The following is a 26105-nucleotide window of genomic DNA, read 5'->3' as shown; positions in this document are numbered from 1 at the left end:
AAGTTCCCAGAATTTTGCAACTCGAGTATATATCCACCAACACAACGATAGCTTATGGTTATTCATGCCCGGTACCTTATTCAGTCATGGTTATTATTCAGGCATATCCACACAAGTTTTTGTAACCATTACTGCACAATTACTGCATTTTAACGCCAACTACCAAGGACAGTTATAAATGAACTCGAGTGACTGTACAGAGCCTACAGGTATACAAATTGAAGGAGATGACATAAATAAAAATGTATACGGTACTGAAAACAGATACTTCAAGGAGAATTGTGACAAAACCCATTGCTCAAGGTCTAATTGCAGGCATAGTATGAAAAGAAAGTTAGCCCATTGAACCTTATCATTGTAAGTCTTATCAATTAAACTATTCATTTCCTGATTCTATCTACATGTACCAAAAAGGAAATGGTGTATCAGGGCCAGCATGGCATTGTAGTGTTGTATGGCTGTCTAAACAAACCTCCCACGAATACCCACTGTTAAGCAGTCTATAGCCAGTTCGTTCAAGGAATCACCTCTTATAAAGTACTTAATTGGAAATGCTTTTGCTTTAAACCAACCATTCAATGTGTAGTGCCATATACCTAATAAAAGGAAGATAAAATGTAGTCACAAATCTGTTTTTTTTTTAAGACGGAAAGAAAGCGGCAATACAAACTCCAGACGCGGGGCACTGGGAGTCTCAGTTTATTCTCCTTTCTTTACATGAGCAGTAATGCAAAGAAAGTAATTGATAAGTAATTTCCCACAAATTCCCAGGTTTTCCAGAAATCCCGGTTGGAAGATTCCCAGAATCAGGTCGGAATATGCAGGAAACTCAGAACCCTCCAATCAGGATTTTTAGAAAACCAGGGTATTTTGAGAAAGTTACCGGAATTTAGCAACCTGTAAATTGATGTGGAAGTATCAGGGCTGCCATGCTCATGGTTTCATTGTGGCTCTCTGAGGCATACAGCACCAGGCCAGAGTGGACGATAACAAGAGAGAGAGACAGTCAGGGAGCTGAGGGGAGCTGGAGCCAGAGAGCCCACTTAATCCATACAAGTCAAGTCAGGAGAGATATAGTGGTGACCTTTGAACCCCGAGATACATGCTGGGATGAAAAATAGCCTCCTTCAGCGAGAAAAACAACTCCCTGAACAGGTGAGCCTCTACGTGGCATACCAATGATGGGTTTCTGGGATTTGGATTGTTGCTGATACAGTACAATTAGGAATTCAGAAGACACAACAAGGTTTGTAATTTACGTTGAAACAAACAGTATGAAAATAATCCTCTGTCATGATGGTCTTTGCAAGTCTTATCTGAAGTCTATTTTCTTTCCCATTTGTAAATGTATTTTGTGAACATTTACAATAGTTTTTTAGAACCACAAGAAGCAGGTTTCTCTTAAAAACATCTTAGGTTCATGCAGTGGGGTGACATTTAGGTTGAACCGTGACCTCCATCAAACAGACAATGACTACCGGCTCATTATGCACATAATATATCAAGGTATGGTTGCTTTTACAGTGCCTTGCGAAAGTATTTGGCCCCCTTGAACTTTGCAAACTTTTGCCATATTTCAGGCTTCAAACATAAAGATATAAAACTGTATTTTTTTTGTGAAGAATCAACAACAAGTGGGACACAATCATGAAGTGGAACGACATTTATTGGATATTTCAAACTTTTTTAACAAATCAAAAACGGAAAAATTGGGCGTGCAAAATTATTCAACCCCTTTATTTTCAGTGCAGCAAACTCTCTCCAGAAGTTCAGTGAGGATCTCTGAATGATCCAATGTTGACCTAAATGACTAATGATGATAAATACAATCCACCTGTGTGTAATCAAGTCAAGATGCTGCTGTTTCACCGTAGGGATGGTGCCAGGTCTCCTCCAGACGCCTGGCATTCAGGCAAAGACTTCAATCTTGGTTTCGTCAGAGCAGAGAATCTTGTTTCTCAAGGTCTGAGAGTCCTTTAGGTGACATTTGGCAAACTCCAAGCGGGCTGTCATGTGCCTTTTACTGGGGAGTGGCTTCTGTCTGGCCACTCTACCATAAAAGCCTAATTGGTGGAGGGCTGCAGAGATGGTTGTCCTTCTGGAAGGTTTTTTCATCTCCACAGAAGAACTCTGGAGCTCTATCAGAGTGACCTTTGGGTTCTTGGTCACCTCCCTGACCAAAGCCCATCTCCACTGATTGCTCAGGTGGGCCGGGTGGCCAGCTCTAGGAAGACTCTTAGTGGTTCCAAACTTCTTCAATTTACAAATGCCAGAGGCCACTGTGTTCTTGAGGCCATCTTCAATGCTGCAGAAATGTTTAGGTACCCTTCCCCTGATCTGTGCCTCGACACAATCCTATCTCGGATCTCTACAGACAATTCCTTTGACCTCATGGCTTGGTTTTTGCTCTGAAATGCACTGTCAAACGAGGGACCTTATATAGACAGGCGTGTGCCTCCCCCCAAAAAATCTAAATGAAATCTAATTTTATTTGCCAAATGCTCTGAATGCAACAGTTGTAGACCTTACCATGAAATGCTTAGTTACAAGAACTTAACCAACAATGCAGTTCAAGAAAAAGAGTTGATAAAATATTTACTAAATAAACTAATGTAAAAAAATAGAATCAATCAAAAAGTAACACAAGAAATGTACATAACAATAATGAGGCTATATAGAGGGGGTACCCGAGTCAATGTGCAGGGGTACAGGGTAGTCAAGGTTATTTGTAAAGTGACTATGCATAGATGATAAACAGCAAGTAGCAGCAGAGCAGCAATGTAAAAACAAAGTGTGTGTGTGTTGTGTATGTGCGTGGGGGGGGGGTCAATATAGATACTGTAGTCCGGGTGGCCATTTGATTAGTTGTTCAGCAGTCTTATGGCTTGGAGGTAGAAGCTGTTAAGGAGCCTTTAAGTCCTAGACTTGTTGCTTCGGTACCGCCTGCTGTGCGGTAGCAGAGTGAACAGTCTATGACTTGGGTAACGAGTCTTTGACAATTTTTTGGTTCTTCCTCTGACAATCCCAAAGATATAGGTCCTGGATGTCAGGAAGTTTGGCCCCAGTGATGTACTGGGCCGTACGCACCACCCTCTGTAGCGCCTTACGGTCAGATGACAAGCAGTTGTCATACCAGGCGGTGATGCAACCTGTTAGGATGCTCTCGATGGTGCAGCTGTATAACCTTTGAGGATCAGGGGACCCATGCCAAATCTCCTGAGGGAGAAAAGGTGTTGTCGTGCCCTCTTCACAACTGTCTTGGCGTGTTTGGACCATGGTAGTTTGTTGGTGATGTGGAAACCAAGGAACTTGAAAGTCTCGACCCGCTACACTTCAGTCCCGTTGATGTTAATAGGGGCCTGTTCGGCTCTCCTTTTCCTATAGTCCACGATCAGCTCCTTTGTCTTGCTAAAATTAAGGGAGAGGTTGTTGTCCTGGCATCACACTGCCAGGTCTCTGACTTCCTCCCTATAGGCTGTATCATCATTGTCGGTGATCAGGCCTACCACTGTTGTGTCGTCAGCAAACGTTATTTAATTTAATTTATTTGTATTTATTTATTTATCCTTTATTTAACTAGGCAAGTCAGTTAAGAACACATTCTTATTTACAATGAAGGACTAACCTGGCCAAACCCTAACCCGGATGACGCTGGGACAATTCATGATGGCGTTGGAGTTGTGCTTGGCCATGCACCTGAGCTCAATTTCTAGTCTCATACAAACGGTCTGAATACTTATGTAAATAAGGTATTTCTGTTTTTTGTATTTTTAATAAATGTCATTTTTTGTATTTAATTCATTTTAAAATAAGACTGTAACGTAACAAAATGTAGAAAAAGGGAAGGGATGTGAATAATTTCTGAATGCACTGTATGTTCCACAATCAAATTGAAAAGGAACTCAAGGCCTCACTAATAAACATCATTGTTTTTTTGTTTTTTCTTTAGCCTATTAAAACCCATTCTCCCATTAAAATATGATGATGGAAAAATATGCCCCCTCAGTCAGTATTAATTGTTTGGGAAGTTAGAGCGTAACTAAAACTACCACAGGCAAGATTGAACAAAGTTTACTCTCATTTCAATTCCTTTTCAGAGATACGTTTAACAGTGGGAAGGCTAGACCATATCCACCAAACCTTTCCAGGAGCAAAAAGTAAAAGAATCGCATTCCTTTCCATGAAAGAAATAAAATCATCTAAACAGCTAAATAAAATGGAGGGTGGTGTCAGAACATATTCTGTAAACATTGCACCTCATGCTGTGCTGCTATCAGCTATCACCAAACTCCCCAATTTATTTTTGTTTCCACACCACTGCCCAGGGCTGACAGACCCTCTGCTCTCTCCTTCACCAGAAACATCTGTAGCCATGTCTCACCAATTAAAGAGAGAGGAGCCCAGAAAAATGCTTGCTCCTGATAACCAATCACACCCAGCTCCCTGCTCCCCCGACGGTTTTGCACACACACCCTCCTCCTACACCATCATCCCTCAAAACACATGCCATGTCAACAGAAAAATCCTGACTTCCGTGAGTGCATGCATGTACAGTTGAAGTCGGAAGTTTACATACACCTTAGCCAAATATATTTAAACTCAGTTTTTCACAATTCCTCTCATTTAATCCTCGTGAAAATTCCCTGTCTTTAGTTTAAGAATGTGAAACATCAGAATACTAGTAGAGAGAATGATTCATTTCAGCTTTTATTTATTTCATCACATTCCCAGTGGGTCAGAAGTTTACATACACTCAATTAGTCTTTGTTAGCATTGCCTTTAAATTGTTTAACTTGGGTCAAATGTTTCAGATAGCCTTCCACAAGCTTTCCACAATAAGTTGGGTAAATTTTGGCCCATTCCACCTGACAGAGCTGGTGTAACTGAGTCAGGTTTGCAGGCCTCCTTGCTCGCACTCGAATTTCCAGTTCTGCCCACACATTTTCTATAGGATTGAGGTCAGGGCTTTGTGATGGCCACTCCAAAACCTTGACTTTGTTATCCTTAAGCCATTTTGACACAACGTTGGTAGTATGCTTGGGGTCATCGTCCATTTGGAAGACCCATTTGCGACCAAGCTTTAACTTCCTGACTGATGTCTTGAGATGTTGCTTCCATATATCCACATAATTTCCCCCCCCTCATGATAACATCTATTTTGTGAAGTGCACCAGTCTCTCCTGCAGCAAAGCACCCCCACAACATGATGCTGCCACCCCCTTGCTTCACGGTTGGGATGTTGATCTTCGGCTTGCAAGCCTCCCCCTTTTTCCTCCAAACATAACGATGGTCATTATGGCCAAACAGTTTTATTTTTGTTTCATCAGATCAGAGGACATTTCTCAAAAAAATACAATCTTTATCCCCATGTGCAGCTGCAAACCATAGTCTGGCTTTTTTATGTCGGTTTTGGAGCAGTGGCTTTTTCCTTGCTGAGTGGCCTTTCAGATTATGTCGATATTGGACTTGTTTTTGCTGTGGATATAGATACTTTTGTACCTGTTTCCTCCAGCATCTTGACAAGGTCCTTTGCTGTTGTTCTGGGATTGATTTGCACTTTTCTCACCAAAGTACGTTAATCTCTAGGAGACAGAACGCATCACCTTCCTGAGCTATATGACGGCTGCATGGTCCCATAGTGTTTATACTTGCATGCTATTTTTTGTACAGATGAATGTGGAACCTTCAGGCCTTTTGGAAATTGCTCCCAAGGATGAACCAGACTTGTGGAGGTATACCATTTTTTCTGAGGTCTTGGCTGATTTCTTTAGATTATCCCATGACGTCAAGCAAAGAGGCACTGAGTTTGAAGGTAGGCCTTGAAATACATCCACAGGTACACCACCAATTGGCTCAAATTATGTCAATTAGCCTATCAGAAGCTTCTAAAGCCATGACATCATTTTCTGAAATGTTCCAAGCTGTTTAAAGGCACAGTCAATTTATTGTATGCAAACTTATAAATTAAATAATCTGTCTGTAAACAATTGTTGGAAAAACTACTTGTGTCATGCATAAAGTAGATGTCCTAACAGACTTGCCAAAACTGTAGTTTGTTAACAAGAAATGTGTGGAGTGGTTGAAAAGCGAGTTTTAATGACTCCAACCAAAGTGTATGTAAACTTCATAAAGTTTTCACTCCTCTTGACTTTTTCCACATTTTGTTGTGTTACAGCCTGAATTTTGTATTTAGATTTTTTGTTACTTGCCTATACACAAAACCCCTAATGTCAAATTAGTTAAGAATTAAAAACCTGAAATGTCTTGAGTCAGAAATATTCAAACCCTATGTTATGGCAAGCCTAAATAAGTAAACATTTGCTTAACAAGTCACATAATAAGTTGCACGGACTCTGTGTGCAATAATAGTGTTTAACATGATTTTTGAATGACTACCTAATTTCTATGTCCCACACATACAATTATCTGTAAGGTCACACAGTGGAGTTGTGCATTTCAAACATGGACTCATCCACAATTGGGCATCTATTGGTAAATGGCTCAAAAAAATTAGACATTGAATATCCTTTGAGCATGGTGAAGTTATTAATTACCCTTTGGACGATGTATCAATACACCAAGTACTACAGCGATACATGCGTCCTTCTGAACTCAGTTGCCGGAGAGGAAGGGATTTCACCATAAGGTCAATGGTGACTTTAAAACAGTTACAGAGTTTAATGGCTGTGATAGGAGAAAACTGATTATTGATCAACAGCATTGTAGTTACTCCACAATACTTACCTAAATTACAGTGTGAAAAGAAGCAAGCCTGTATGGAATAAAAATATTCCAAAACATGCACCAAAGTAAATCTGCAAACAAACGTGCCAAATAAATGTACTTTATGTCCTGAATACAAAGCGTTATATTTGGGGAAAATCCAACACCACACACATCACTGAGTACCACTCTTCATTTTCAAGCATGGTGGTGGCTGCATCATGTTATGGGTATGTTTGTCATAGGCAAGGACTAAGTAGTTTTTCAGGATAAAATAAACAAAATAGAGCTAAGCACAGGCAAAATCCTAGAGGAAACCTGGTTCAGTCTGCTTTCCAACAGACACAGGGAAACAAATTCACCTTTCAGCAGAACAATATCCTAAAACACAAGGCCAAATATACACTGGAGATGCTTACCAAGACAAATGTTACTGAGTGGCCTAGTTACAGTTTTGACTTAAATCTATGCCAACATTTCAAAATGGCTTTCTAGCAATGATCAACAACCAACTCAACAGAGCTTCAAGCATTTTAATAATGTGCAAATATTGTACAATCCAGGTATACAAAACTCTTAGAGACTTACCCAGAAAGACTCACGGGTGTAATCATTGCCAAAGGTGATTCTAACACGTATTGACTCAGGTGTGTGAATACCTGAGTCAATACGTTCCAGTACCATATTTACAATGTCCAAGGATACTGGGCAACTTCCCACTTGCACACAGACACCATGTCCCCCCCCTGCCACTCACAACAAATACAAAGATAAGTTCTTCCTCTAACAACAAGCAGTTTAAACTCTCTGTTTGCATTTGAGGGTTGGTAAATCAGAATCGGTCATATGGACACTGAAATGCTTCGAGACCTTATTTTACTGTAATAGACGAAAACTTAACATTTCTAACGTTAACCTTTTTATGTCTCAACTTCAAAATGTAGAACAGAGCAGACTACACTGAACAAAAATATAAACGCAATATGTAAAGTGTTTCATGAGCTGAAATAAAAGATCCCAGAAATGTTCCATAGTCATGTAAAGCGTATCTCTTTCAAATGTTGTGCACAAATTTGCTTATATCCCTGTTAGTAAGAATTTATCCTTTGCCAAAATATTCCATCCACCTGACAGGTGTGGCATATCAAGAGCTGATCAAACAGCATGATCATTACACAGGTGCACCTTGTGCTGGGGACAATAAAATGCCACTCTAAAATGTCACACAACACAATGCCACAGATGTTTCAAGTTTTGAAGGGAGCGTGCAAATGGCATGCTGACTGCTGGAACGTCCACCAGAGCTGTTGCCATAGAATTTAATGTTTATTTATCTACCATAACCTGCCTCCAACGTTGTTTTAGAGAATTTGGCAGTATGTCCAACAGGCTTCACAACTGCAGACCATGTATAACCACGCCAGCCCAGGACCTCCATCTGGCTTCTTCACCTGCGGGATCGTCTGAGAGGGGAGAGGGGGAGTTCTGAGGAGTATTTCTGTCTGTAATAAAGCTTTTTGTGGGGGGAGAATGAATTCTTATTGGCTGGGCCTGGTTCCCCAATGGGTGGACCTGGCTTCCAAGTGGGTGGGCCTATGCCCTCCCAGGCTCACCCATGGTTGCGCCCCTGCCCAGTCATGTGAAATCCATAGATTGGGGCCTAATTTATTTATTCAATTGACTGATTTCCTTATATGAACTGTAACTAAGTAAAATCTTTGAAACTGTTGCATGTTGAATTTATATTTTTGTTCAGTATAAAAAGGAGAGTATCAATGAACATGTTGTGGAAAATTAAAGCTCAGTGTCTGTTACCGCTAGCTGTCTAGTCTGTTTTTATAAATATACAATGAGTATAAAAAGACACATTTATATAAGGAATTGGCAACACGTTCTCAGTCTGAGAAATAAGCTACTTCTTATCCTGGTAGGCCACTTCATTTCAATATCTAAACAAAGTGAACAGGGTATGTTGTTCAAACAGTTGGAGACTGACAGGAAGGTCTATTCATAACAGTTTGTTCAACTTTTCTACCTTGTTAACACGCAAATAAATCCAAGTTGGCTAGACTTGAAATATAAGATTACCTGGCTACTATCCCTTTAGTGGTGTGAGGTTTGTGCTTTGCCAAAGTGGGTGAAGTTATATCCTGCCTGGTTGTCCCTGTCTGGGAGTAACTTTGGATTGGGCCACAGTGTCCCCCGACCCCTGTATCCTGTATCTATGCTGCAATAGTCTACATGCCGGAGGGCTAGGGTCAGTATGTTATATCTGGTGTAATTATCCTGTCTTATCTGGTGTCCTGTGTAATCTTAGATATGATCCCACTAATTCTCCCATCTTTCTTGCTCTCTCCACTCTCAGAGGACCTGAGCACTCGGACCATGCCTCAGGACTACCTGGCCTGTTGACTCCTGGCTGTCCCCATCCCTAGTCCACCTGGTCGTGCTGCTGACCCAGTTTCTGTTGTTCTGCTGCTGTTTCATCCTCTACATGCTCTGCTATGAAAAGCCAACTGACCTTAACTCCCGAGGTGCTGACCTCTTTCACCCTCTACAACCACTGTGATTATTATTCGACTCTGCTGGTCTTCTATGAACATTTTAACATCTTGAAGAACTATCTGGCCTTAATGGCCATGTACTCTTATAATCTCCATCCGGCACAGCCAGAAGAGGACTGGCCACCCCTCAGAGCGTGGTTCCTCTCCAGGTAGCTTCCTATGTTCCTGCCTTTCTAGGGAGTTTGTCCTAGCCACCGTGCCTCTACATCTGCATTGCTTGCTTTCCAGGGTTTTAGACTCGGCTTTCGTATAAGCACTTTGTGACAACTGCTTTTGTAAAACAGGCTCTATAAATACATTTGATTGATTGATTGACTAGCACATGGGCTTGTCCTTGAGAGATTGTTTATGAGACCTGTATTAATTTTTTTTATTTAACCTTTATTTAACTAGGCAAGTCAGTTAAAAACAAATACTTATTTACAATGATGGACTAGGAACAGTGAGTTAACTGCCTTGTTTAGGGGCAGAACGACAGATTTTTACCTTGTCAGCTCGGGGATTCAATCTACTAGCAACCTTTTGGTTACTGGCCCAACGCTCTAACCACTAGGCTACCTGCCGCTACAAGAAAGCTAGTGCCTGCTACAAGAAGTTGGTTATTATTAGTGGATGTGCATTGTGCATGGTTTTGGTAAAATCAGTAACAAAAATGGCATTTTCATAGACAGACTTGAAAGTGATTATTGCAGTGCACGTTAAACTGTTTTTAGAAAATAATTCAATTATTAGTAGGTCTTATTGTTGTGGAAGGTTTTGATTTAGCCTAGGTATAATTTTACATGCCCCTCATTAGATTATTCCTGACTATTTCAAATGCAGTTTATTGACCTTTAACTGTGGAACAAAGCTTATTTAGAGAAAATGTAAAAAACACTCTACATATATATCGTGAATCGTAAAAAAAAAAAAAAAATAGAGATATGATTTTTATGCCATGATGCCCAGCCCTAATATGATGGAAACGTTTTGGGGAATGAAGTGGGGGAACACATTGCGAGAATGTGAGAAATCAATCTAACATCCGTGTATCAATAAACATTTCACTTCACAGGAATCATTTTGCTGTGCAGAGTAGACACTGTATTATTTAGTGATAGAGGAGCTATACTGAGAACCAGAGGCATGCATCTGAAGTTAGATTGAATAATCTGGACACTGAGGTTAGTTGAGGGAAAGAACTGTAAATGTTTTATCCATCAAATTAGTTCAGAGTACATATTAGCTTTAAGAGGACAGGTATAATCGAGGCTCGTATATAACCGCCAAGTAACACACGTTGAGATGAGAAGCTCCGGTGCTCTCATTCTGATATTGTTTGCACTGTGAATGGTCTTTGCTCTGCTAAGAGCCCCGGTGCTACGATACAGCATCTCTCAGAGAAAGGCTTCTCATTAAAAAGCTGCTCTGAATGCATGCCTGTTCTTATAACCTCATGAATATAATGGGGCTGACTCTCTCTGTTGAGCTCATGGGTTCCTTCTCCCTGGGAATATTACAACAGAACAGAAGCCCTTTTAGCTGCTGATGACTCCATAATCAGGCCTCCATTCTCTCCTTGGAGGACTCTTTGTATTGCCTCACTTTTCACTTGTTCTCTCCCTCCTCCATACATTTCAGGATTTAGTTTGAAGCAAGAGTTTCAGAGAGCCATTTTATCTCACCAAACAGTGGCTTGGGTACTTTGCTGTGGTGACAGAAACACAAATAGGGAGTTTTATACTGGGGGATGTGAGGGGAAATCAGTGAATACTAATATCAATCAAATATATTTATAAAGCCTATTTAACATCAGCCGATGTCACAAAGTCTTATACAGAAACCCAGCCTAACCCAGCAGAAGCATGGTGGCTAGGAAAAACTCCCTAGAAAGGCAGGAACCTAGGAAGAAACCTAGAGAGGAACCAGGCTCTGAGTGGTGGCCAGTCCTCTTCTGGCTGTGCCGGGTGGAGATTATAACAGTACATGGCCAAGATGTTCAAACGTTCATAGATGACCAGCAAGGTCAAATAATAATAATCACAGTGGTTGTAGAGGGTGCAACAGGTCAGCACCTAAGGAGTAAATGTCAGTTGGCTTTTCATAGCCGAGCATTCAGAATTAGAGACAGCAAATGCTGTAGAGAGAGAGAGTCGATAACAGCAGGTCCAGGACAAGGTAACCAAGGTAGTGACAGTGGGAGCTGTCTGGAGCACTGCCTCCCCAGCAAATTATGCTAGACATGCTCTGAAAGTAAAGCAAACATCTGCAATCATGCATATTGTTATATGGTACGGTAGGCTACAGGTTTTAAAGACTTAACATTTAGAGAAAGGCTTATATTCAATCAATTGAACACACTGTAGTGGGTTTCTGGAATGCTTTTTCAGAAGTGCCAGTTTTGAAGTGTTTACTACCCCAATCTGTGATGTGTTACAGTGGAAAACAAACACACTTCTAGAAGTGCTATCTGGAAAAAAACACTATATGCAGTTGATTGAATAACAGCCAACTGGTTTCTATGTCATTTAAAATGGACACTCAAAAATGCATATGATGGGTATGTGACAAGATCAGTGACAATAGATGGATCCAATGGAAGTCAGGGATACTATAGGTTGCTCAAAGAAAGTGTACAAAGCTAACTCACCCCATAAGTGGATCCACAGCGATTCCTTTAGGATTGGTCAGATCTAAATCTATAATGGTGACACAGGTATCCCCAACACGGTTGCAAACAAATATCCTGTCGCTTACACGGTCCACAAAGTAAAAGTTTCCAGTGAGCCAATCGATGGTCATATGCTCTACATCTATGGAGAAAAACAAAGAATGTCATTAAACTCTTGCCATTAAACCTTTCTTTGATCAAATATATTTGTATCAAATTACATGTTGTGAGGATAAACTTGTTCATCTTCCATTATGTTAGATCACATTTTCTCATTTACATTCATTTTATTTACTAAAGGTAAAGACACATAACTGAATGTAAGGTACTATATGTGTAGTAAGTTTGGAATCTGACATTGATGGAATACTGAGCGTGAGCAGCATTCCTTAAATTCTTGAATAAACAGGATAGAATAGCTAGGTTGTCTTAAACACATGTGCCTAAAGCATTCCAAACCTAATTGCACTACAATGATCCTGAAGTAGAAAGTGACCATGGGAAGTTCATTGGGTAAGCATTTTCTACACTCTTAAAGGTGCCATCTAGAACCTAAAATAGATCCTCGGCTGTCCCCATAGGAGAACCATTTGAAGAACCATTTTTGGTTCCAGGTAGAACCCTTTTCTACAGAGGTTCCTTTTGGAACCCTTTTTTCTAGGTGTACATTGTGAAAGTTAGTGGGAAAAATAGAGACATAGAGGGAGGCAGAGTTAGGGAAAGAGTGAGACAGGGAGCGTTTTAAGGGTTTCTGAATCAATAGTTGCTAAACATTGTAAGCGAGAGAATTTCCTTGACAACTTGACACAATGCAAGACGTACTTTGTAAACTTTGTACTGTTTTGATATCCTTTTCCATTGTAAATCCATTCAGATTCTTCATCTTAGCACAGCGAAGCCTTCCAGTGGAATCTGAGGATAGAAGCCAACACACTTCCTCTTCCTGGTAATAGTAATCCAATGAAAGGGATCCATATTTATCCAACAGTCTCAAAGTCTGTAGATTAGATCCGTTTAGTCTTGTGGTTGCTATGTGATCTGACCTTACAAACAGCAGAGCTGGAGGACTGTCGCCAGGATCTGGAACACAAGAAGAAAAATAGTTGGGGGAAAATCACCCCAGGAGGACTCCGATGTGGATGATATATTTAAAAAAAACTGGATTTTCTTCAGTTCATTTCTGTAATTTATAACTGAACAGAACAATATCCATAAGGAACGAGCAACACATCAAAGCTATATCAGATTTAATGTTCTCTTCAGCTGTTATCTCTTCCTTACTGCAAAGCTAACACAACCCATGTCTGAGGCCTAATTGACCGTGTACTTTCTCTGCTACTGAGCTCACCCCAAAAAGCCCTGCTTTATCCCGATCCCCCACACAAGTTCAAGTCAGGGCTGGCTCTCCTAATATGGGCAATAAATCAGTGTTTCCACTGTGAAAAACACTTATCTTTACCCTGATCCCTCTAAGCCAACCTTTAGGAGCTGCCTATAACTCCATGAGATACCATTGTAGCATGGAAGGGGCTTTGGTTTTCTCATAGAATCACATTTTCTGCATCCCAAATGGCACTCTATTTCCTATGTAACGCAATACATTTGACCAGGGCCCATAGGGGAATAGGGTGCCATTTGAGGTGCCAGTCAAGCTCTCTGACAAAGACATTGTTCTCTTGAATGCAAAACTGTGGTCTTCATTCAACAAAATATGAACTCTATGTTTCTCTACTGTACTGTACAACATGTGTCAAACAAGTCCTGCATGAAAAACATTGTTATCCACCATTAACATAATTTCTAAAACTGCAATTACCTAAGAGAGTTGGAGAGAGACAGTAATATGGTTTTGATTCATGATAATGTAATCAGGTCAAGGGAAAATGTCACAGAATGTTGGTACTGGTGGTTTTTTGGAAAGTGCAAGGGAAAAGTATTGTATTATATGTCATGACATTGGCCTGTGGGTAAGGTTTATGACCCCCCCCCCCCATAAATCATAAATACCTTTCTCCCTTCTCTACAGAGGGACTCTTGAATAGCCTTTGCTAAACAGAGATTCTGGGAACATCAGAAGGTGGGGGAAATTAACCATATTTTGGTAATCCAACCAGTTGAACATATGCGTTGGTACTTAATGAATATGATGTCAGTTCGGTTGTCATCTGAGACATTCTCATCAATGATAGGATGACATAAACGGTACAGTGGAAAGTCTACACATTATAGTTATCAGATTCACATGGAATTGTTGTGCAATTTAAATGTTTGAATACAAAATTATTTGGGAGGGTATGAAATGTGATTTTAGCGTCTAAAATGTGAGAATTGTGTTTTCATGGGTGAATTAGGCCTAACTCAGTGGCCCGCCAACGTGAAGAAACATTGGTTATAAACTATGAAACACGCCCTCCTCTCCCTTCCTATATAAAGCCTTGACGACAATATAACTTTCTGTTCCGGGTACATTAGGATGACGATCCGATGCCAGAAGGTTTCAGATAATAACTACAGAGCGAAACCAACCTCACCGTGAGCTTTGGTTGCGATTGGTATGAACTTTGAACTTTTATTCGCTACAGAAGTGATACCTCCTAGCCATTGAGTTAGCAACAGCAGCTGCAAACGTGAGCTAGGAAAGAACAGACAGAGTATTCCGTCTACCACACAACAACGTTACTACAACGTATTCAATTTACCACCAGATTCTTCCGAGGACAGGAAGATCTCTGTTGGCCAACATGACCAGCATCTATGACCAACCTACCGAAGCACAGCTCAGAGTAAATATTTATTGCATTTTCCTTTTCCAAATGGGCGGTAATTTAGAATGCAAAAGATTCTGTATTTACTATAGAGTAGCTGCCTATGGCCCAATAGACACATCACTTTTCCCTTTGTTCTTCAGTCTTCCCACTCTTTCACTCAAACCCAGCCCCTTTTTCTTTGTGTAACCAGCTGTCATATGTGTTCCGTCCGCTAGGGATGTTTTCCTTTATGACATAATTTGTAATCAAGGTATGATTCATTCTGTGCATATGCAATTCTGTGTGATTAGTTAGGTATTTAGTAAATAACTAATTGAACCCAATTTTGTATTGCAGATTCAACTTGTTAGCCAGGGTTCGTGAATATAACCAAGAATTTACAACTTTCAGATGAGACTGAAATAAGGTGACGATTAATATTGACTGCTATTGATAAAAATATTACTAGGTCTTTAAGAGTTTATTCGGAAGATAACAGCTCTATGAATATTATTTCGTGATTCCCCGACTTTCTAGTTAATTACATTTACCTGATTAGCTCAATCAAGTAATATTAATTACAGAGAAAGGATTTTATAGAATAGCATGTCATATCACTTAATCTGGCATAGCCAAAGACACAACATATATAATCATAACCTTTTAACATCCTGATGAAAAATTATTGATTCAAATGTTGAAGAAGAAAAAATGTGTTTCTGCGGTATATTAAAAAAAACTATAATTAGATATTAATGCAGAGATCATCTAGTTTCAGCCGCAGGCCAATTTTTTCTTGAGTGGATGTTTGGGGGGCCAGAACATAAATACAAATAATTTGCAGACTGCAAATTGACCAAAAGAAGGCCAAACAGATATATTTGACTAAAACATAATCATTTCACACCTTGCTTACATTTGTATACGATCAAGTCTCTATTATGCGTGGGAACACTTGGGAAAATATTTCCAAAATTAAAATCACTTGGAGCTGATTTCCTGGTGTTTTTAGTTTTTATATTTTTAAGTATACATATTTGTTTTCTGCTCAGAAAACTTGGGGGGCCAACCAAAACTCGCGGGCCACCAATTGGGGAACCCTGCATTAATGTGTTTTCTATCCTCTACCATTTCACCATCTCATGCATGGCCTCTGAGAGAATATGCTCCTGACATTTATATTCATGAGCTTTTACAACTAACGGCAACCCCATAGTTAACCCTGTGCTGCAATCTTTCTCCGCTAAATTAATATTAATGTGTGTGAGCATTGGGTTCAGTTAAGTTTATGGGTAATCATATTCAGTTTATTCCTGGTAGGAAACCAGTCACATTGATTAAAAGCTGCAACAGTGTGACTCTCCCCAGCTAGGTGTGCTGCTTTGCTTCAGGCTACTTTCACACAGTAGAGTATGTATCATCATCACATCCTAAAAATGTATCATACACTACGATGGCCAATACAGAAAACAGTATATGGCACAAGGCTAAATGTTTGTCTGTGTAGACTGGAACACTACTGCATATTGTATTATACCAAACAAATGAAGTGAGTTATTTTTTCAGCTATCGGACCATAACGTAAATCAAGGCAATGCCAGGTATTGTCTCACCATAAAACACTCCCTGGGTGTTGAGATGGCTCCCAGTTAAAACCTCGAGATCATTAATTCCCTCATTATCCTAACCTGACCATATCTACTACTGCATTCCCATTCCCTGGTGGAAGATAGATGTGGTCAGTGGTGGAACAAATTCATCTTTCCAATACTGAAGCTACCCAACACTGAAAAACAAGGTTAAGAGGAATTAGGCCTATTCCTATACCCAAGCCCCCAGGATGGTTGAACATAGAAAATTGTACCTTCTATCTTCTATCTCCTCTAAGTTATTAATAGAAATAAAGACTATATGGCATATATGCAGATGATGTTGTTTTATAATACAGTGTTGTTATTCTCACCTTGTTTGGCTGTGCAGGATGTTCTGTCATTCTGTAAGATGTATCCCTCTGTACAGCTGCATCTATATGACCCGTAGGTGTTCAAGCAGGTTTGGCTACATGCTCCGTACACAGCACATTCATCATGATCTGGGGAGAGAGGGGTGCCATTTGTAACAAATTAGGTTTGCTCAAACATGACCCAAATACATAAAGCATACTTAATGTGGCCCTCACTGTATCACCTTAGAAATGATTACCACACAACCAAGTGTTGGAAAGTCATTGGATCCTGTAGTGTGAATAAAATCATGGTGCTTTACTGTAATGAACTGTTATGCATTTACTGTACTATACTGTACTGTATGTTGTGAAGCAGAGTTACTGTACATAATTCTAACCATACCTTGGATACAGAACTGAATCTAAAACCCACCAGAGATCCCTCTAACCCCTGACCTCTGATAGAAGTCTCATGTCACAGTATGTCCCAACAGCTGTCAGACTGGACTGGGCTGCTACTGACGGGGTCAGGGGAGAACAACCCTGCCTCCAGACAGATGGTCCTAATTTCCTATAGGCCTCCTGCCTATTCAGTTAATTTGAGAAGTTTGGCCTAGGGTGAAGGAGAGAGGAGAGGAGATAGAGAGAGGGAAAAGGGAGATAGAGGAGAGATGCAACTCGCCCGACAGCATTAACGATGCTTACCTCTGCAGCTTGTCCCATCCTCACCAACCTCAAAGCCGTCAGCGCAGAAACAGAAGGTTCCGTTTCTCGTCATGACGCAGCCATAGCGGCAACGCAGCTCATGGCAAGCTGACAACAGCTCTGTGGAGAGAGAGAGCAAGAGAGAGAGAGAGAGAGAGAGGAGGGAACACATGTAAATTGCTTTTTGATTTTCTTCTTGCTCCTCAAAGCCCTTCTTTTCCCATCAGTGGAGGAGTTTGACAGTCCTGAGCTCACGGCAGGGATCATTAGGTGTTGCGCAACAGTACAGTCAGTATCTGGGAAATGCCACACAGAAATACAAAATGTGTGGGAAGACAGCCTCTCATGTAGCTGCTAACTCAACATTTAAATGACAGAAGTAGATGTGCTCTCTACAGAGACTTAGAATGTTAGAAACATTATGGAAATTACTAGAGGAAAAAAACGGCTCTCTGTACAGTACTTTCCATTTGCAGACTTAAATCGGCATACTGTGCTGCACACAATCGGGCTAAAGTATTATTGAAGTATTTTGCTGCATAGAACTGCACAGAAAAGTATTATTGAAGCAGAGTACCCTAAGTTCATTTTAGTTGTCAAGGATGACAGTGGATGACAGTCAATCATTTTTTTTGTAAAAGCAATTTTTAAAACATTACAGAAACTTTCTTAGCCTCCATATCTTGTAAAGACTCTTTAATACACTACACAATGAAACATTCAAAGCAACCAAAAAATTAAAGACACTGAATCTTTCTCATGAAGACTCAAAATGATGGGAGTGAACGCCTGCCTATTTTTCAAGCCTGTCGCAAAATACAACACTGCCTCGTTAAGACAAAAAAAATCTCTTTACCGAACTCGGTTTTCAAAGATGTCTAGAAAATGCATCATTTTTGTGCTCTTGTAGGAAGCAATCACCCTCCCATTACTGACTACAAATGATCTATAACTGGGATAATATCTCACGAACTAGCAAAGGATATGAACAAATATACAAATGTGCACACGTCGCTACATGTCACTCTCACTTTCAATCTCAAAACAAGCACATCTACACACAACAGCTCATGCTATAAAAACAGTCCAGTTCAAAGTGAATGGCACGTATCGATATATGGCAATGGTCATTTTTGCATATAGGTCTACTGCAGCTCTGATTGGTTATGGGGCACTGGTCTGTGTAGAGTACGGCCTGAGTCGTGCCTTTCAATGCAATAGAATCCTACTCCGATGCATTCTGCTTACAACAAAATCGCTTACATATTAGTTTTGTTTCAGTATGTTGCATTGGAAGTCACTAATATGGTGTTGATTCAATCTCACACAAACATTGATAGTGTTAACTAATGGGGGAACTCTACAAAGTTGAGTGAAGTTCAATCTCGTTTTTCTCTGTGCACACTAGTCTATCGCAAGCAAAGCATTCTAAAATGACTTTGTGGAACACATTAGTGTTTCATTTTGAAACACTTGTCTACATGGAATATAAAATGACTGATAGCAGTTCTGAGAGGGACAACTTCTTATGTCCCTAGCTAGCGTTCATTCTATTGTTCTGATGTTCTTTGTGTAACACCATTCTCTGTACAGACCGGAACAAAAGACCAGCAATTTAAGACTTCATAGATGTTCAATGGAATAAGTGACAGATAGAAAATAATAAGCTTAAAAAACAGGGAAAGTTTTAATTGCTGAAAAGATAGATTTGCTATCACCGAGCATTAATTACTGTCAAATAGAAACCCTTAGGATAAAGGCTGTTCAGGCTACTCATTGATTTGACTTGTTTTCTTCTATTTCCAACAACAGAGCATTTAAAACAATCTGGGAACGTCTCGGCAGAACCAAGCAAACTCCTGACAACATATACTTAGACATCAAGACATCAGTGAGCTCAGCCAATAATCAAAGTTTCAGAACATCACTATCTGTGTGGAGGATATTGGTGTTGTGTTTAGGAATTAAAATGCATCAATTCTGAGGAAGATGACAGTTTTAAAAGCGTAGGAATTTATAGAGGTGTCTTTCCTGTTAGCTTGCTGACACATGAAGATGTATTGGTCGGGTGGTGAGATGGCAGGTGCAATAGACAAGCTGTCTGTGTGGCTGTTGGAAACCAGTACATTAACTGGTAATGATAAAGACATCTCTGTTGGATTATTTAATTCTGAAGGCATCTTTGAAATCATCCTGTATGAATGCCAATGCAATACAATACTGTACACGAAAATATAAACACAGCAAAACACACACACACACACATTCAAACAAGTATGCACCCACAGCACACAAATGCATGCACGCAAGCGCACACGCGTGCGCACACACACACGTGCGCACACACACACACACACACACACACACACACACACACACACACACACACACACACACACACACACACACACACACACACACACACACACACACACACACACACACACACACACACACACACACACACACACACACACACGGTAAGGTAATTAACTGTCTAAATAAATAATATTTTACTGGCAAGAGCTGTATGATACACAGACAATATAATTTTGGTCACAACTGAAAGACATACTTTATTGAAATAGCTCAAATGTACCATTTTGTCTATGTATTTTGTGGCGCGTACTCTCTAAATGCCCCCCTCTCCTATTGTCTATTTTGCTCCTTTCATCTAGTGTCATGCAGGTGAAAGAGGACCCAAAAGCGACTTAACAGAAACAGAGTTTATTTAAGTCCAAACAGGGAATAACAGAAATCCTCTAGTCTGTAGAGGGGAATAACTGGAGAAGCGGCCACAGACTGCAGGTCGCTTCGGGTAGGCGCAGGCCGTAGTAGACAGAGACACCTGCTCACACGCAGCATCTGATGAAGGCAAAAAACACGACAGGACAGGGCGAAACACAATCACAGCATGGTGAATACAAAACAAGGAACCGACGGGACAGGAACGGAACACAAAGGAATAAATAGGGACTCTAATCAGGGGAAAGGATCGGGAACAGGTGTGGGAAGACTAAATGATGATTAGGGGAATAGGAACAGCTGGGAGCAGGAACGGAACGATAGAGAGAAGAGAGAGCGAGAGAGTGAGAGGGGGAGGGGGAGAGAGAGGGATAGAAAGAGGGAAAGAACCCAATAAGACCAGCAGAGGGAAACGAACAGAATGGGGAGCACAGGGACAAGACATGATAATAAATGACAAACATGACAGTACCCCCCCACTCACCGAGCGCCTCCTGGCGCACTCGAGGAGGAATCCTGGCGGCAACGGAGGAAATCATCGATGAGTGAACGGTCCAGCACGTCCCGAGACGGAACCCAACTCCTCTCCTCAGGACCGTAACCCTCCCAATCCACTAAGTATTGGTGACCCCGTCCCCGAGAACGCATGTCCATGATCTTATGTACCTTGTAAATAGGTGCGCTCTCGACAAGGACGGGAGGGGGGAGGGAAGACGAACGGGGTGCGAAGAAAGGGCTTGACACAGGAGACATGGAAGACAGGATGGACGCGACGAAGATGTCGCGGAAGAAGCAGGTCGCACAGCGACAGGATTGACGACCTGGGAGACACGGAACGGACCAATGAACCGCGGAGTCAACTTACGAGAAGCTGTCGTAAGAGGAAGGTTGCGAGTGGAAAGCCACACTCTCTGGCCGCAACAATACCTTGGACTCTTAATCCTGTGTTTATTGGCGGCTCTCACCGTCTGTGCCCTGTAACGGCAAAGTGCAGACCTCACCCTCCTCCAGGTGCGCTCACAACGTTGGACAAACGCTTGAGCGGAGGGAACGCTGGACTCGGCAAGCTGGGATGAGAACAGAGGAGGCTGGTAACCCAGACTACTCTGAAACGGAGATAACCCGGTAGCAGACGAAGGAAGCGAATTGTGAGCGTATTCTGCCCAGGGGAGCTGTTCTGCCCAAGACGCAGGGTTTCTGAAAGAAAGGCTGCGTAGTATGCGACCATTCGTCTGATTGGCCCTCTCTGCTTGACCGTTAGACTGGGGATGAAACCCGGAAGAGAGACTGACGGACGCACCAATCAAACGACAGAACTCCCTCCAAAACTGTGACGTGAATTGCGGGCCTCTGTCTGAAACGGCGTCTAACGGAAGGCCATGAATTCTGAATACATTCTCAATAATGATTTGTGCCGTCTCCTTAGCGGAAGGAAGTTTAGCGAGGGGAATGAAATGTGCCGCCTTAGAGAACCTATCGACAACCGTAAGAATCACAGTCTTCCCCGCAGACAAAGGCAGACCGGTAATGAAGTCTAAGGCGATGTGAGACCATGGTCGAGAAGGAATGGGGAGCGGTCTGAGACGACCGGCAGGAGGAGAGTTACCCGACTTAGTCTGCGCGCAGTCCGAACAAGCAGCCACGAAACGGCGCGTGTCACGCTCCTGAGTCGGCCACCAAAAGCGCTGGCGAATAGACGCAAGAGTGCCTCGAACACCGGGATGACCAGCTAACTTGGCAGAGTGAGCCCACTGAAGAACAGCCAGACGAGTGGAAACAGGAACGAAAAGGAGGTTACTAGGACAAGCGCGCGGCGACGCAGTGTGCGTGAGTGCTTGCTTAACCTGTCTTTCAATTCCCCAGACTGTTAACCCGACAACACGCCCATAAGGAAGAATCCCCTCGGGATCAGTAGAAGCCACAGAAGAACTAAACAGACGGGATAAGGCATCAGGCTTGGTGTTCTTGCTACCCGGACGGTAAGAAATCACAAACTCGAAACGAGCGAAAAACAACGCCCAACGAGCTTGACGGGCATTAAGTCGTTTGGCAGAACGGATGTACTCAAGGTTCTTATGGTCTGTCCAAACGACAAAAGGAACGGTCGCCCCCTCCAACCACTGTCGCCATTCGCCTAGGGCTAAGCGGATGGCGAGCAGTTCACGGTTACCCACATCATAGTTGCGCTCAGATGGCGACAGGCGATGAGAAAAATAAGCGCAAGGATGAACCTTATCGTCAGACTGGAAGCGCTGGGATAGAATGGCTCCCACGCCTACCTCTGAAGCGTCAACCTCGACAATGAATTGTCTAGTGACTCAGGAGTAACGAGGATAGGAGCGGACGTAAAACGTTCTTTAAGAAGATCAAAAGCTCCCTGGGCGGAACCGGACCACTTAAAACACGTCTTGACAGAAGTAAGAGCTGTGAGAGGGGCAGCAACTTGACCGAAATTACGAATGAAACGCCGATAGAAATTAGCGAAACCTAAAAAGCGCTGCAACTCGACACGTGACCTTGGAACGGGCCAATCACTGACAGCTTGGACCTTAGCGGAATCCATCTGAATGCCTTCAGCGGAAATAACGGAACCGAGAAAAGTAACGGAGGAGACATGAAAAGAGCACTTCTCAGCCTTTACGTAGAGACAATTCTCTAAAAGGCGCTGTAGAACACGTCGAACGTGCTGAACATGAATCTCGAGTGACGGAGAAAAAATCAGGATATCGTCAAGATAGACAAAAACAAAGATGTTCAGCATGTCTCTCAGAACATCATTAACTAATGCCTGAAAAACAGCTGGCGCATTGGCGAGACCGAACGGCAGAACCCGGTACTCAAAATGCCCTAACGGAGTGTTAAACGCCGTTTTCCACTCGTCCCCCTCTCTGATGCGCACGAGATGGTAAGCGTTACGAAGGTCCAACTTAGTAAAGCACCTGGCTCCCTGCAGAATCTCGAAGGCTGATGACATAAGGGGAAGCGGATAACGATTCTTAACCGTTATGTCATTCAGCCCTCGATAATCCACGCAGGGGCGCAGAGTACCGTCCTTCTTCTTAACAAAAAGAACCCCGCCCCGGCCGGAGAAGAAGAAGGCACTATGGTACCGGCGTCAAGAGACACAGACAAATAATCCTCGAGAGCCTTACGTTCGGGAGCCGACAGAGAGTATAGTCTACCTCGAGGAGGAGTGGTCCCCGGAAGGAGATCAATACTACAATCATACGACCGGTGAGGAGGAAGGGAGTTGGCTCGGGACCGACTGAAGACCGTGCGCAGATCATGATATTCCTCCGGCACTCCTGTCAAATCGCCAGGTTCCTCCTGAGAAGTAGGGACAGAAGAAACGGGAGGGATGGCAGACATTAAACACTTCACATGACAAGAAACGTTCCAGGATAGGATAGAATTACTAGACCAATTAATAGAAGGATTATGACATACTAGCCAGGGATGACCCAAAACAACAGGTGTAAACGGTGAACGGAAAATCAAAAAGAAATAGTCTCACTGTGGTTACCAGATACTGTGAGAGTTAAAGGTAGTGTCTCAAATTTGATACTGGGAAGATGACTACTATCTAAGGCAAACATGGGCGTAGGCCTGTCTAACGGTCTGAAAGGAATGTTATGTTTCCGAACCCATGCTTCGTCCATGAAACAACCCTCAGCCCCAGAGTCAATCAAGGCACTGCATGTAGCACCCGAACCGGTCCAGCGTAGATGGACCGACATAGTAGTACAAGATCTAGATGAAGGGACCTGAGTAGTAGCGCTCACCAGTAGCCCTCCGCTTACTGATGGGCTCTGGCCTCTTACTGGACATGAATTAACAAAATGTCCAGCAACTCCGCAATAGAGGCACAGGCGGTTGGTGATCCTCCGTTCCCTCTCCTTAGTCGAGATGCGAATCCCTCCCAGCTGCATGGGCTCAGTCTCAAAGCCAGAGGAGGGAGATGGTTGCGATGCGGAGCAGGGAAACACCGTTGATGCGAGCTCTCTTCCACGAGCCCGGTGACGAAGATCTACCCGTCGTTCTATGCGGATGGCGAGAGCAATCAAAGAGTCCACATCTGATGGAACCTCCCGGGAGAGAATCTCATCCTTAACCACTGCGTGGAGTCCCTCCAGAAAACGAGCGAGCAGCGCCGGCTCGTTCCACTCACTAGAGGCAGCAAGAGTGCGAAACTCAATAGAATAATCCGTTATGGACCGTTCACCTTGGCATAAGGAAGCCAGGGCCCTAGAAGCCTCCCTACCAAAAACTGAACGGTCAAAAACCCGAATCATCTCCTCTTTAAAGTTCTGGAACTTGTTAGAGCAATCAGCCCTTGCCTCCCAGATAGCTGTGCCCCATTCTCGAGCCCGGCCAGTAAGGAGTGAAATGACGTAAGCAACCCGAGCTCTCTCTCTAGAGTATGTGTTGGGTTGGAGAGAGAACACAATCTCACACTGCGTGAGAAAGGAGCGGCACTCAGTGGGCTGCCCGGAGTAGCAAGGTGGGTTATTAACCCTAGGTTCTGGAGACTCGGCAGGCCAGGAAGTAACAGGTGGCACGAGACGTAGACTCTGGAACTGTCCAGAGAGGTCGGAAACCTGAGCGGCCAGGTTCTCCACGGCATGGCGAGCAGCAGACAATTCCTGCTCGTGTCTGCCGAGCATGGCTCCTTGGATCTCGACGGCATTGTAACGAGCGTCTGAAGTCGCTGGGTCCATTCCTTGGTCGGTTCCTTCTGTCATGCAGGTGAAAGAGGACCCAAAAGCGACTTAACAGAAACAGAGTTTATTTAAGTCCAAACAGGGAATAACAGAAATCCTCTAGTCTGTAGAGGGGAATAACTGGAGAAGCGGCCACAGACTGCAGGTCGCTTCGGGTAGGCGCAGGCCGTAGTAGACAGAGACACCTGCTCACACGCAGCATCTGATGAAGGCAAAAAACACGACAGGACAGGGCGAAACACAATCACAGCATGGTGAATACAAAACAAGGAACCGACGGGACAGGAACGGAACACAAAGGAATAAATAGGGACTCTAATCAGGGGAAAGGATCGGGAACAGGTGTGGGAAGACTAAATGATGATTAGGGGAATAGGAACAGCTGGGAGCAGGAACGGAACGATAGAGAGAAGAGAGAGCGAGAGAGTGAGAGGGGGAGGGGGAGAGAGAGGGATAGAAAGAGGGAAAGAACCCAATAAGACCAGCAGAGGGAAACGAACAGAATGGGGAGCACAGGGACAAGACATGATAATAAATGACAAACATGACATCTAGTAAGACTCAGTAAGACTTTATCTTTCATCACTGGCATGCTTTCCTGTTCTGTGGGAAGAAAACATGTAAAACGACTAGACGCTGGGCCTAAAGATATCCAAACCAACGATAATCTGCATATCTAATAGCAGACAAAGCTAGGTAGAAAGTGATGCTTGCTTTCTTCTCTGTGGCTAAAGAAATAGCAAAACCATGGGTAACACCTTACTTAGAATTGTGATACTAGCATTCATAAAGCCTTTAGTCATAATGCCCTACATATGGTTTTATATATTCTGATTGTGTCAGTCTCCTCTAATCAACTCTAGAGATGTTTAATGTTTAACTGGAAGTTTGTTCACCAAGTACCTGGTAAAATCTTTTGAAAATAGAGCATGTTTCTCAATGCCACTTATGCATCAGGGACGAACTACTGTAGAAGAGCGGATACAGAGATACAAACGTATAGATAGACTATGTAGTTGGTCAACTCAAAAGACATGCTTTCAGGTGTTATCTTGGAGAACATTTTGAGAAATTGTATCAGGTGTCAACACCCTCTCTTATTAAGCAGACTATGAGAGAGCTAACATCTTTAGATACAGTGGCTTGCGAAAGTATTCACCCCACTTGGCATTTTTCCTATTTTGTTGCCTTACAACCTGGAATTAAAATATATTCTGGGGGGTTTGTATCATTTGATTTACACAACATGCCTACCACTTTGAATATGCAAAATATTTTTTATTGTGAGCATAGTCAGCTTAGGCT

General features: G+C 42.4%; 1 protein-coding gene across 1 annotated transcript in view; it reads right to left on the bottom strand.

The window, feature by feature from the left end:
* Positions 1-26105, bottom strand: part of lrp1bb (low density lipoprotein receptor-related protein 1Bb) — a 433776-nt gene that overhangs the window by 217614 nt on the left and 190057 nt on the right. Inside the window, exons 4-7 of the mRNA XM_046364065.1 lie at positions 17335-17454; positions 16648-16776; positions 12760-13017; positions 11917-12079 (exon numbers count right to left, since the gene is read on the bottom strand). Of these exons, the coding sequence (XP_046220021.1) occupies positions 11917-12079; positions 12760-13017; positions 16648-16776; positions 17335-17454 (670 nt within the window). The remainder of the gene's footprint in view (positions 1-11916; positions 12080-12759; positions 13018-16647; positions 16777-17334; positions 17455-26105) is intronic.

The sequence above is a fragment of the Oncorhynchus gorbuscha genome, linkage group LG09, assembly GCF_021184085.1.
Source record: "Oncorhynchus gorbuscha isolate QuinsamMale2020 ecotype Even-year linkage group LG09, OgorEven_v1.0, whole genome shotgun sequence".
Classification (NCBI taxonomy): Eukaryota; Metazoa; Chordata; class Actinopteri; order Salmoniformes; family Salmonidae; genus Oncorhynchus; species Oncorhynchus gorbuscha.
Note: the sequence above shows the minus strand (reverse complement) of the source record. Positions and strands in the feature narration are given on the sequence as shown.